The sequence below is a fragment of the Phyllostomus hastatus genome, unplaced genomic scaffold (genome assembly GCF_019186645.2).
Source record: "Phyllostomus hastatus isolate PE091 unplaced genomic scaffold, TTU_PhHast_1.1 phas_contig_196, whole genome shotgun sequence".
NCBI classification, from domain to species: Eukaryota; Metazoa; Chordata; class Mammalia; order Chiroptera; family Phyllostomidae; genus Phyllostomus; species Phyllostomus hastatus.
The window spans coordinates 30,471,187-30,483,272 of NW_025333709.1; the positions used below are offsets into that span (position 1 = coordinate 30,471,187).

A 12,086-nucleotide genomic window follows, 5' to 3' on the forward strand; every position below is an offset into this window, starting at 1 on the left:
CTGTCTGACCTTGTGGAGACCAGCTTGGTTGTGAATCAGCTCTGAAGGTGCACATTCTGGCGCAGTGCTGAATGGCTCGGGCCTGCCCAGGACTGACGAACTCCAGACAGAGGAAGTCTGTTCGATTTAATGCCTGGACTCTGGTTAGGAATCTCACTTTTCTGCATTTCCTATGTCCTAATCAATTAGACTATCCAGTTGAATCTGCTTTCTAAGCATCTCCCACACTTGTCCCCACCCCCCCTTTTTTTTCTATTTTACTGCCCTGGTTCTAACTTCTGATACCTCTTGCCTCAACTCATTGCCTTCCAACTGGTTTCCCTGTTTCCATTCTTGGCTACTGCAAGCCATTTCTCACACAGAAAATATTTTTATTGTATTATGTCATCGCCCCACTTGATAGCTGTGAGTAGCCTTCCTAGGGCTCTGCAGCCCTGCACGACCTGACCCTGCCTCTCACATCACCCTCACGCCAGACTCCCCGCACCTGGTCTGCCGTCTGCTGCTGCTCCCCTGCGAGGCCTTTGCCTGTGTCCTTCAGAGACATGGAAGTCTCCCGCTGGCCACTTGCATGGCTGGGTCCTGCTCGTTCTTCAGGCCTCAGCTTAAATGTGACTTTCTCAGAGTCTGTTCGTGACCACTATACATCAAAAGGTCTTCAAAGCCTTTTTCTCTCCTTAAATTCTCTTTCACAGTTAGGAATAGCACTTCCTACAATTTGGAGCCTTCAAACAATTGCTTGCATATTTGTAAGCCGGTAGGCTGGAAACTCCCAAGGGTTACTTCCTTGTACTGAGGTTTTAACACTGTTGTATCTTCAGCACCCAGCATCATGCCTGGTGCATAGTGAATTTTCAATAATTTGCTTAATGAAAGAATAAATCCATAACAAGAATTTAAGTAAATATTCATATGCTTAAAACAATTCTTGGCACATGAATGTACCTCCCCTTCTTCTCTCTGTATGCCATCCAAGGGCACCAAATTAGCATGTATGTTTGCTTATGTGTATATGTGTTCACACATATATGCCATGTTCTGAAAGGAAAAACCTGCTTTATTCCTGCTTTCTGCTCCTTCATTTCTTAGCCCACTTTGTTCATTTAATTTTTTTCTACAGTTTTCTCTCTCTGAAGTGTTCATTTTTCCATAAATATTTTTAAAAACCTCAAACACAGTCACATTTGAACTAGATTACAACAATCTCCTTGCAACTTGCAGTAGGCCTATTGTGAAGTTACTGCTTCTATGGCTTTATTTCAGGCTTTAGACATTTTGATCATTCATGTTTGGGTTTTAAAAAATATATCCTACTATGTGACAGGCACTTTTTTAGGTGCCGGGGATAAAGAGATGAATAAAATAAAGTCTTTGTCCTCGAGCAGTGCACAGTGTGTCTGTGGTGAGACTGCCAGCATGAGCCGAGTGTTGCAGGAGCTCAGGAGAAGGGGAGAGCTCAAGGGCGGCCTGGAGGGTGGCACTCGGAGGATGAGGACCTGTTGTGTGGGCCGAGGTGGCAGCGTCTCTCTCTTAGCCTCAGGACTACTGTGACGAAAGAGTCTGGATGTTCTAGGGAAGTAGGGTCCCCTAAGTCGAGACTCCTTTGCCAACCCATGATCTCTCACAGCATGAGGACAACTTAACTGAGAACCATTGGTCTTCATCCACTGTCATCCAGGACATTCCAGTTTCCTTTTAAATTTAGGTAGGCTTAAAGAAATAGTGCATTTACTATGATTTGCCTGCAGTGGGGAGAGTCATTAAAACTAACAGTGACCGAGTTATGTGAAAAACTCAGGAAACTCGTGCTTAATAAGGGATGGAAGTCAGAGGCAGAAACACACAAGATAGACTGTAGTCAGGTGTAATTGTGGAGCACTTTATAGGTGGGCAAATAATTTTTTTAATATTTAGGAATTCTGGGAAAATTAAGTCAAATTCAGCTTTACTGTGCCAAGTAATCAGAAGAGGCAGTAATATATTGCAGAAAATGAAGACCTTATAGAGCGAGGCAACCTGGACACCTGGTGTAATTAAAGCAGACGGATTAGGAGGGTGAGAAGGAGGAATGGAAAAACTTTCTTTGTCCTTTACATTTTACTGTTAATAGTTACTACATAGTCTTTTAGGGGGTTGTAGCTTTATAACTTCTTTGTGTTTGACACAGGAAAGATGCTAGCATGCTTTTGCATCTAAGTGCAACATAACGTTTCCAATGTCATCTGATTGAATGCAGATGTCTTATAATTTGATCTTGTTTATGTCAAATTTGTATCATATGCCAAAAGTTCCCGAGAGAGAACCTATGCCTTGATTTAGAAAGTCTGCCAGTTTTGGAAAATCTGTCTTTAGTTACTGATTTCTCTTACAGTCTGGCTGAAAGCGCAAAGCCTCTTGAAGCAACCAAGAACAGATCGGCCATATCCCTTTTGGCTGCAGAGGAGGAAATAAATCAGCTAAAAAAGCAGTAAGGAAAAAAAATGACAGGATTATTGCAGCCCACTGATTAATCTTTGAATTTAGCTTTTTTGGTGTTCCATTACAATATGAAAGAATCTGTTCACAATCAAAGAGGAAAGGGAACAATACTTTTATTAGTGTTTTATATATTTTTCTTGCTATAAAAACGTTACCTGTCTACTAAAGAGGATTTCCAAAGTACAATGTAATATAAAGGAAACTAGAAACCTTTTCTTAATTCTAGAACCAGTTATTGTTACCATTGGATATTTCTTCCAATTCATACATTCGAAGTAGAGTTAAGACTACAAAGTAAGTGTAAGTTTACAATTTTGGACCTTATTTGTTCACTTAACATTATTTTTCTCTATCACTAATGAAAAAAAACCCAAACTGCTGCAGAACTTAGTTTTGAATGGGTGCATTGTATTCCATCATTCCGGTATTTCCCTAAGATTGACTATTTACTCTGATACACTTTTCAACATTGGAAATAACATTGTGATGATTTCTGTGACAAATCTTAGTTTAAATTTCAGACTATTTTCTAAAGATAAATTTCTAGAAGGAAAAGATAAATACTGATCCTTCCTTGGTTTTTATTTTGATATTTTCACCCCAAAAAGAGCAAGTGGAAAATGTATTAAAACCTATATGTGTAATATATATATATATATTTCCAAACAAATATATATATATATTTCTAACCCTGGCTGGCATAGCTCAGTGGATTGAGCATGGGCTGCGAACCAAAGTGTTGCAGGTTCAGTTCCCAGTCAGGGCACATGCCTGGGTTGCAGGCCATGACCCCAAGCAACTGCACATTGATTTCTCTCTCTCTCTCTCCCTCTCTTCCCTCTCTAAAAAAATAAATAAATAAAATCTTTTAAAAAATGAAATATATATATATTTCCATATGAATACCATTCCATTGCCTTCGCACATATTCCGATTGTTTTGATTTCTTCAGCAACATCCCTAAATTACATTTTGGAGCACCCTTCTGCTTTCCACTTCTGTCTCCCCTCTCATCATTTCAATCTCTTATTCCTATTTGATATACCCTCTCAAATGCATCGATCAGATTACCCAGTGATTCTGTTCTTTACTGTTTCTAGCACAGCTTTTAATCCTGCTGCTGCATTTTTAGCATCTCCCCATGCTTCTCAGTCTTACCCCTTCCCTTGTCATCTTACACCGCTGTCGTTTTCCTCACAGCAGGTCCTCTTCTTATGGCTTTTGCTCCTGTCTGGTGACGGCCATACCTCCTTGTATCTTTACAAGGATGCCAATTTCATTTCTAAAGCTTTGTTTGTTTCTGTCATATGTACATTATTTTCATAGGTCACACTTCTATCCAGTATTGTGCATGATATTCAATTTCCATTGTAATTTCCCCCCATAGTCCATCTTCAGAGATAATATCTTTGCCTGGCTTCTGGACAAATGCTCCTAGAATTTTGTGCAGTTAGTATCAGTCCAACCTAAAACAGTATGACCACAGGCCCACTCTGCTTTTGCTAGAGGATCTGCATATGTAACTCTTGTTCAAGAGCCTTTTCCAATGCAAGCTGCAGACACGGAGTGGCCCCCTGACCTGGCTAGTCTACTCTTTGTTAATTTGGTTTGTTCCTGCGTATTTTCATTCGAGTTTTACAATGCAATAATGGCATACGAAGTAGAGTAGCTTTTATTTTAAATGTGCCAACTGTTGCTTATTACCTTTCCTTCTTCCCTCTCTTTTCTTTAATTTTTTTTTCTTGTTCAGGCTTAAATCTCTTCAAGCCCAGGAGGAGTCCCGCCACAGAAATGCAGCGAATAGGATCTCTGCGCGTAGGACTGCAGAGCTGCGCGCTGAGCCTAGGACCTCTGAGCAGAGAAGAACGAAGGATCTCGGCTCGGACAAGCGCGGTTTGGACCGGTCAGACAGGCGCATCTCGGACAGGTCGGACAGGCGCATCTCGGAAAGGTCGGACAAGCGGGGCTCGGACAGCTCCGACAGGCGCAGCTCCGACAAGTCTGACTCAGAAGTGATATCTGATTATGAGAAACAGCTCCGAACGCTGAAGGACGAGATCGCTGTTCTGTCTGCTGAAAAATCTGTACTCCAAGGAAGGTCCGGCACATTCTCACAGAGCTTTTCATTTAAGTTCCTTTTGTTTGTGATAAAAGCCTGGTTTGGGGGAAAAAAGTAAAATGACATCCTTGAATCCATACCCCTACAATATGGGAAGCTTTGAAATGTAAGGTGTTTGTTTTCTCTAACTGTACCTTCCCAGAGAGAGAAACCACCTAGTGGGTGGCCAGTACTTGGGCACCAATTGACTTGGGGCTGACATTGAAGCCTAAGGAATGAAGCGGAGAGGTCTGAGAAAGGGAAGTTCTTTGGCTTGAAACTAGACAGACTGGGCCTGCAAGGGAAGAGGGGGTACCCATATTGCAAGAATGTTCCATGAAATGAGGGTCCTGTTCTCTTAAGGCCCAAGAGTCTTAGATGACTAACTGTCATTTTACTGTAGGCTATTTCCTTTTTACAGGTTTGTTTGAGGAAAGAGTAGGTGAGTGTTTTGGGAAATCCCTCACTACACATGCACAGACATTAAGACATGTCATTCCAGCAGTGTTGGGTGAAGACAGAGTAGGCTGTTTGTTTGTCTTTGGAGTCATTGCATTTTCCCTTTTCTTTCTAACCTCCCTCTCCCCAGCCTGATAACAAGCCCCAATTCAAATTATTAAAGCCACCCCCAAGCCAGGTCCTTGTTCCTCTAAATGTCACCTCAGTCTTTCATTTTCGGGAATCACTCCTTCTCATGTTGTGCTGCTGCTGGCTTGTACCGGCTCCTGAGAATGTATTCTCCACCTTTCTGCTTGAAAGGACGGCCATGGTTGGAGTATTTTTTGCACCATGGAAATTGACAAATACTATTAATGAGGGCTCCCCCCACCCCTTCAGTGTCCACTTTGCACTACCTTATGCCCCATAGTTTCTTCTACAACACTTCCCTTTTTGGGGGGGGGGGGCGGGGAGGAACATTGTTGTTGGGCTAGTGTGATAATTTCTGTTGTATTTGGTAGCTATGAACGTTTTATAGATATTATGCTTTCCAATTCACCAAATACTGCCAAGTATTAGCTCACTTGATCTTCCAACTCCCACCCCACCCCCACCCCCAGCCCAGCAAAAATGATGCAGGTAAAAACTGAGGCTCTGGAGAGGAGAAGTGATTGCAACCGCTCCCCCTGCTGTGAGGTGGTAGAGCGTAGAGCTGGAGCTACAACACAGACCTTCGTTCTCATTGTTCCGTGTTCATCTCATTTTATACCATAAGGCTCCCTAAGGCTGGGGTATGAAATAAAGAAAATCTGACTTCTTTAACTCTGGCTCTTACTAGCTGTGTTACTCCAGGACAGTCAGTTAACTGTTCTGAACTTCAAGTTCCTCATCTGTAAAATGGCCGACAATCAATGCTGGCCTCACAGGGCTGCTTAAAGGATAATTCGAGGTGCTCAGTGAGTGTGAGTGCCTCATCGATTCTAAGTCACCATGGAAACGGAGAGTCTTGTTTCACGGCTGTGGTCACATTTGAGGCCTTATGGAGATGCAGTGCTTCCCACAGGCCTGGTGGGGGCGTCCTGGAGCCACTGCTTTTGGGCCAGAGGGCCCAGTGCTCCCAAGTATTTACAGCTGATGTAGGAGAAGCAGAGTCCTAGAAGGACAGAGAAGTGAATCAGAGGGCTTCCCTGCTGATTCTTGCTTACCAACAGGTCCACCAGGAGCCGGTCTCCAAGTCCTGTCCCTCGCAGCCGCAGCCACAGCCGCAGCCACAGCCGCAGCCGTACCCGCAGCCGCAGCCGCACCCGCAGCCGCAGCCGCAGCCCAAGCCGCAGTCGCAGCCGCAGCCGCAGCCGCAGCCGCAGCCACAGCCGGCCAGGCAGCCCCTCCACCGCAGTGGTAAAGGTCAGGACCCCGTCTCCAAATCGCGCCAAACTATCCAGTGCAGCGCGCAAGGCTGCCCTCGTGTCCCGGTTCAGCGATGCCTACTCCCAGGCCCGCCTGGACGCGCAGTGCCTGCTGCGGCAATGCATCGACAAGGCCGAGACGGTGCAGCGGATCATCTACATCGCCACAGTGGTATGTGACGACACTCTGGCCTAGCCCCAGCGGCTCTTGGGCGCAGCAGGGAGAACGCAGTTTGGTAAACTGAACAGTACAGCTTAAAAAAACTGGTAGATCCTGAGGTCCCTGCAAGAGGGTGTGATTTCCATGTGTTCCCCTTCCTCCCTCTTTCCCAGTCCTTCCATTGCAAATATTTGGGATGAATCATTTTTCAGAATCAGTAAATATTCATTTGTATTATTGTTGATATTGACTAGACACTTTTGTACTATTTATAACTGTAGGACAATCTTGGATGAGACTTTGATTTGCACAGAATCTCCCCAGTGGGCATAGATATACCAGTGGGTATATTATTGCTAATGGCTATCATTTGATTGATTTCCTTCCATTCTTAGAAAAGTCAGAAGAGTAGTTACTGAAACTGCTACCATATCAGCTACTTGAGTATGGCAGATTAAAAAGTGCTCATATATATATAATCCTAATTCCCAAAGCAAATGAGTTTGTTCCTTTGGTACCATATTGAGATATTGGGTCCATAATGAGAACAATTAAATATTGAATAAAACAGGCATTGGTATGAGAGTAGAATTATCAGTGTCTACTACACTTCATCCTATATTTATTAATTTATGTTAAGGGTCAGCAAACTAGAACCTGTAGACCAGGCGTTGGTCAAACTCATTTTCACCAAGGGCCACATCAGCCTTGTGGTTGCCTTCAAAGATGTGGCCCTCTGTGAAGATGAGTTTGACACCCCTGCGGTAGACAATAACTGGCTATGATCTGTATTTCTAAGAAAAATACCACCTGAGAGCTAAGATTGTATAAGAATAGTTTTACATTTTAAAGGGATGTAAAAAAAATGTGACCAGCAAAAACTAAAATATTGGGTTGGCCAAAAAGTCTGTATGTTTTTTTCTGCAAAATAAAAGACATTTTTCATTTTCACCAGTAACTTTATTAATTTGGGTATTTTGAGAATGTCAGCGATCTCCTTTGTGCTAGAACGTCGATCATTCTCAATGTCTCGATTTGATTGCTATCAACTTCAGCTGGTCCATCTGACTGTGGAGCATTGTCCAGAGAGAAATCTCCAGCATGAAACTTCACAAACCACTTTTGACATGTTCGATCAGTCACAGCACCTTCTCCATACACCATACAAATCTTTTTTGCATTTCAGTTGCATTTTTACCTTTCTTAAAATATACACGCTGAAAATGTTGCTTATTGTATTCCATCTTCCATATGAAAATGGCTACACCAAAATTCATGAATTTTGCTAAGTTTTTAAAAAAATGCACACTGACATGATAACTGTCACAATACAATCTGACAAAATTGTTTTGAATGAAGTTAAAGACTACTAATTGCTACTAGAGCCATCTAATAGAAAAAACCAAACGAACTTTTTTGGCCACCCAATATATACTATCTGGCTCCTTAAAGAAAAAAGCTTACCAGTCTCTGGTTTGAGAATCAATGGCTGAGTTGGTTCAAGTTCTGTAAGTGTAGAAGCCGTGTCTTTTCTGTGTAACTAAGTTTTCCCAGTGCTGACTACACAACAGGCACTAAATAAATTTCTGTTGAATATGTCAGGAAATATGCCCAATAATCTAGTGTCTCTGTGTAACAAACACTAGATTGATAATTTTCTCTTATTTTTTTGACCAATAATATGGTTTTGCTGGGGGATGATAGCACAGGCTAGCATTTTCCAAGTATTTATGTAACCACAGATGATTTATTTCCTTGAACTTCTGTCCTGCACTCCATATTTCCAGAACGATGGTCCACGATCTTTAAATTAGTGAACATGGACAGTCGTATATGTATTTGTGTACTTTTCAAAATTGAGATATACATTTTCTCCCAGATTGAACATAGTTTTTGACCAACCGTGTTTAGTTACCCTTATGATGTTGAATTTTTGATGGATGCAATTTCTTCATTCCTTGCTTCAGACCTCTTTGCTCCCCTCCTTTCACCGAATAAATCTGCTGCAATTTTTATGTGCAGGAGGCATTCCATGTAGCTAAAATGGCGTTCAGACACTTCAAGATCCGTGTGAGGAAATCTTTGACACCATCTTATGTAGGGTCGAATGATTTTGATGACGCCGTCTCGGATTACATCATTTGCCACCTTGACCTATATGATTCCCAAAGCAGTGTCAACGTAAGTGCTGGGTCTCTTACTGGGGCTGGTGCGTGGAACACTGATGACCCAGAAACCCATTCAGTGCCTCGTCTCTGTAATGGAAGAGCAGGAAGGAGCAGCATCCGATTTACTCTGTAGAATGAGTCAATATTGGCTCTTTCTTTCCCCCACATTGTATGGGGGAAAATATTCTGAGCTCTGTAGTTCTGTTCTTTAGATCAGCGATTTTGAGCTAGTATGTCGTGGCACACTGGTGTGCTGCAAGAATTTTTAAGACATTGAATACCCGACTATTCAGTCAGGGGCACTGACTTCTTTTCTCTTGGACTGTCAAATAACAAAAATGAAAACAACTAACATAACAATAATCATCTGGTGTGACTGAATCAAAATTATACTTACTTTTTTAATGTCAGATAGGTAAACAATTTTTTTGGTGTGGGGCAGATTTTAGTAATTAGTTTGTGTGTGGCATGAAATGAAGAGGATTGAAAATCTCTGCCTTAGATGGGCCCTTAAGATCAGAAGATAGAAATCACAGCGCCTAAGATTTTGGGAAAGTCAGTGTGGGATTTGCATCCTGGCTCTGCTGCTTACTAGCTGTGTGACCTTACACATTTACTCAACCCCTCTGTGCCTTAGTTTTCTGATCTTCAAATGGGAGCAGGGATGGTCACCACCCTATAGCATTCTTGAGAGGATTAAATGAAAGAAAGCAGATTATTTGCTTAACACAAAACTTGGCATGTAGTCAAGTCTTAATAAAAGCAATCTATTATAATTATTATTATTACAGATTATGAACAAGTCAGAGTTCTGTGTTGGTGCATCATATAACTTGCCCAGAATTTAGGAAAAAAAGGAAAGAATAAATGAAAGCTACTTAGGGTTTTTTTCTTTAATTTTTCTGAGACTTTGGCCTTTAGTGTGTCATTTGTACTCTGCCATCTCTCCTCCTTCCCGGTTAATGAGGCTTCCTCCCGTTAGCATATGTACTCCCTTCCCAGCTTACCTGCCTTCACTCCCGTTTCCTTTATCCCCCTCCATCCGTCCTAATGTCCTTAGGGTTGTCCGAGTTTCTGGTCACAGGTTGGTAACAAGGTGATGCCGTCTTTCTGTTTTTCAGGATGTAATCCGAGCCATGAATGTCAATCCCAAGATTTCGTTCCCTCCAGAAGTCGACTTTTGCCTCCTCAGTAACTTCATCCAGGAGATATGCTGCATCGCCTTTGCAATGCAGACTTTAGAGCCGCCCCTAGATATCGCGTTTGGGGCCGATGGAGAAGTTTTTAACGATTCCAAGTAAGAGACATAGGAGCAGAAGCTAAGGGACATAAATGTGGTCTTGTCTCTATTTCCTGGGAACAATTTAGGGAAAAGAACGCTGGGTGAGCAAATGAACAGAGACTGCCTGATTTCCAGGTCCTGCCACGTCCTCCTCTGTCACTATAGGACGGGACCCTCTCCTGGGGTCCTGTTCCTTCCCGGTCAAGTGTGATTCAGAGGGGGCAATATGGTTTTCATAGATCATATTGATCTTGGGGAGACCTAGTAAGTACCTGAAAGCTTTCTGGAACATTGTGAAAGAAAGGTGTTGTATAAATACAAATACATATTACTTTTTATTGTTTAAAGGCTTTTTATTGAGGTATAATTGACATGTATAACTTTATATTAGCTTTGCCCACGTTTATATTAGCTTCTTATATCTCTTAACATAATGCCCTTGAGGTCTATCCATGTTGTTGCAAATGGCAAGATTTCATTATTTTTATGGCTGAGTGTGTGTGTGTGTGTGTGTGTGTGTGTGTATATCACATCTTCTTTATCCATGGACACTTAGGTTGTTTCCATATCTTGGCTATTGTAAATAATGCTGCAATGTACATGAAGGTGCATATATGTTTTCGAATTTGTGTTTTTGTTTTCTTCAGGTAAATACCCAGAAGTGGAATTGCTGGATCATATGCTAGTTCTATTTTTAATTTTTTGAGGAAGCTCCATATTGTTTTCCAGAGTGGTGCACTAATTTATGTTCCCACCAACAGTGCACAAGGGTTTTCTTTACATCCTCACCGAAACTTATTTCTTGTCTTTTTGGTGGTAGCCATTCTAATATGTATGAGGTGATGTCTCATTGTGGTTTTGACTTGTATCTTTTAATGTACCTATTGGCCATCTGGATGTCTTCTTTGGAAATATGTCTATTCAGATTCCCTGCCCATTTAAAAAATCAGATTTTTTTTTTTGCTTTTATTGGTTTTTACTACATTATTTAGGCCAGGTTTCTCAGAGCATGGTGTATAGATTCCCTGCATCAGAATTGCTCAAGATATTTACTGAAAATTCAGGTTCCTGGATCACACACCCAGTGATATTTTATGCAGTAGGTCTGGGGAATCTGTGATTTAAGGGGCCGAGGAATCTGCAGTCTAGGAAGTGCCTGAGTATGCGTACACCGACATTTGAAAGTGACTGCCTGAGACCCTTTTATCTAGGACCATTAGACTTCTACCAAGTGTTACATGGTAAATGTTTCCTTTATAAATTAGAAGAAATGAAATTAATTGAGAACACTTTGCTGACACTTCATGAGATCTTATGCTCTAGCTGGAGATTATCTGGGAGCAGGCCAAGTGGTTAAGGACAGAGGTTCCAGTGTTGAGCTGCCTGGGTTCCGGTCCTGGCTCCACCACAAATTAGCTGAAGAATCTGGGCATGTTATTTAATTTTTCCATTCCTTAGCTTCTTCTCTGTCAAATGGGGGAAATAATAACCCCTACGGTCTAGGGCTGTAGAGGTTCGTTGAGTTCACGCAGATAAAGTGCTTCAGGACACTGCCTGGCACCTGGTGCGTGCTCAGGGAACGTTAGCTTGGGGTCTTCCTTCAGGCTGCAGAGTCATGGGACGTGGCAGCCCCCTACTCCTGCAAGCTTGTGCATGGAGGGGACCACGCACCTCTCTCTGGCCTATGAAAATCGCAGCGATGGTGTTTCTGACTGCCTTAGAGTCTGTCCCATTTCCTGGCCATTGCCTTATTTCTAGTTTCTTTCAGATCACCGCTTCCAGTGTACCTCTACTCCAGGAAGAGCTGAATGTTAGAACACAGCACTGCTGTTGGGTCTTTCTGGTTCTCTTACAGAACATATCTGCATCCTCTTTTTAAAATTTCCCTTTTCCTTTAGAGAACGTATGGTCCCACTCAAACACTCGTCCGCTTTGGTTTGTGGGATCTGCACATTTCGCAGACCTCTGGCGGGCCCCCCGCTTGCATGCCTGTAATCAGAGGGAACATGCGGTCTCTCGGGGCCCCCTGTGCACTGTACTTCTGCCGGGCTGTGGA

The 12,086-nt window shown here is 42.4% G+C and overlaps 1 protein-coding gene across 2 annotated transcripts in view; it reads left to right on the forward strand.

Moving 5' to 3' along the window:
• SPATA18 (spermatogenesis associated 18) overlaps nt 1-12,086 on the forward strand; it is a 36,798-nt gene that overhangs the window by 16,686 nt on the left and 8,026 nt on the right. For both annotated transcript variants that reach the window (XR_006785142.1, XM_045833910.1), the window contains exons 5-9: nt 2,372-2,467; nt 4,229-4,576; nt 6,226-6,592; nt 8,603-8,761; nt 9,870-10,045. Coding sequence is in view for 1 of the 2 variants with exons in the window: in XM_045833910.1 (XP_045689866.1) it covers nt 2,372-2,467; nt 4,229-4,576; nt 6,226-6,592; nt 8,603-8,761; nt 9,870-10,045 (1,146 nt within the window). In the remaining variant the exon portion in view is untranslated. The remainder of the gene's footprint in view (nt 1-2,371; nt 2,468-4,228; nt 4,577-6,225; nt 6,593-8,602; nt 8,762-9,869; nt 10,046-12,086) is intronic.